General features: G+C 47.0%; 1 protein-coding gene across 1 annotated transcript in view; it reads right to left on the bottom strand.

Annotated features, from left to right (window-relative positions):
* Nucleotides 1-1,763, bottom strand: part of CACNA1C (calcium voltage-gated channel subunit alpha1 C) — a 614,430-nt gene that overhangs the window by 76,622 nt on the left and 536,045 nt on the right. The window contains exon 28 of the mRNA XM_023535193.1: nucleotides 966-1,167. Coding sequence (XP_023390961.1) covers nucleotides 966-1,167 — 202 coding nt within the window. The remainder of the gene's footprint in view (nucleotides 1-965; nucleotides 1,168-1,763) is intronic.

The raw sequence follows: 1,763 nt of genomic DNA on the forward strand, positions 1-1,763 counted from the left end.
CGTATTTCTTCCTATTCTCTTCATCTCTACAATCATTAACCTACAGTAGATGAGAGTCTAATCATCTCTCATCTACATTTTCTAACTGGCCTCCCTCTTTCCTGTCTTACTTCTAATCCTAAGTCCATACAGCAGCAAGAATGATGAGTCTAAACCCAAGACATTGACATCAAAACCCGTAAGGGGTCCAGCTGGCCTAACTGGGGTAGAGCTGAGTGTCTTGTGCCATGCTCTTTTTCATAAGCAGACCTGAAGTCACTCACAGACAGAAATATATCTCTCTATGACTCTTCCCATGGAGGAATCTAGCTGGGGAACTGACCTCAGTGACCACATGCTATAGCCTACCATAACAGCTTCATTCCTCACCAGTGGAATTGCCAGCTCTTGTTCATAGGCTAACGGAACGTGTCATGATACTGGCATTACTATAGCAATCCTGCCTAAGCCTCTTTCCTGCCACCACCTCAGGCACAGGCCTCTGGTTTTTATTTAAGAAACCATTTAATAGTGGTTTTCTAATGCTGTCCTCTTCTGCCCCCCAAATCTTCACTCCCTCATTGTTCTAGTTTCTTTCCTCTTTATCGATGGTGCTAACCCACATGGGTACTTTCCAACTTGACAACTTCTAGAGAGGGCACAAAGTTTTTTTTTCCCCAAGAGTCTATCATGGAGTCTCCTTAAGTGGATGCTTAACAAGTATTTGCTGGCTGAATGAACACATTTGCCAGATCTGGGATTTGCAGGGATTTGCAGGGATTTGCATTTCTTTTGCTCAGGCTCCTCCAGAAGGCTGGGAGCCCTATTCTCATTGAGTAGTGGACAGATGATCTTAGCATCCACAAGACCGCCCTCCTGACCACAGCCTCCCTTCTGGGTGGGCCGCGGGCTGCCGACTGCTGTTGTTCCTCATGAGGTCCCGCTTCCCCCTCACCACCTCATTCTTCTCCTTCCTAGGAAGCTACCTGGTTCTTGTCCAGCTCACAGTTCTTGTACTCCTGCTCTCCCTGCTCCTGGAAGGTGACGATGACGAAACCCACGAAGATGTTCATCATGAAGAAGGCAATGATGATGATGTAGATGATGAAGAAGATGGAGATCTCCACGCGGTAGTTGTAGATGGGGCCCTTGTCCTCCGTGTGGGAGTCGATGGAGCGGTACAGCAGCCTGGAGGAGGAGACAGCCCCACAGACGAACTGGAGAAGCAGTGTCGCCTCTGTGGAATGATGGCACTGCTGCTCCCAGGGGTCCCTGGGCTCAGCGGTGCTAGAAATAGCTCTAGGCTGGGAGTCAGAAGATCTGGGTTCAAGTCCCAGCTCTGTCACTTTCTGGCCACGTGACCCTGGGCAAATCACTTAACCTCTTTGAGCCTCAGATTCTTCATCTGTAAATGGAGACAATAATCCCTAACTTTCCTACCTGGCAGGGTAGCTGATATAATGTATATGAAGGTGTTTTGAAACTGTCAAGTACTCTTTTAATGTAACATGAATTATGGACATTGATTTCAAATACTGGCAATATTGGTAAATATTGCAACAGCTTTGCAAACGGGCATAGACTCAAAGGATGTTACAGTGAACATAAAATAAATCTCTCAGAGATAAATATCCTTTAAGATTAAAAACACTAGGTAACAAACGACCCAGGCTTATTCAGACCATCAGCAATGGTTCGGTGTTACACTTAGGTGGTTTCCACGTGTGCGCCATCCATATGGGCCCGGGCCTGTGCCCATTATGCCCGTTCCTCCTCAGGGACAG

This window comes from Pteropus vampyrus, unplaced genomic scaffold (assembly GCF_000151845.1).
Source record: "Pteropus vampyrus isolate Shadow unplaced genomic scaffold, Pvam_2.0 Scaffold137, whole genome shotgun sequence".
NCBI lineage: Eukaryota > Metazoa > Chordata > Mammalia > Chiroptera > Pteropodidae > Pteropus > Pteropus vampyrus.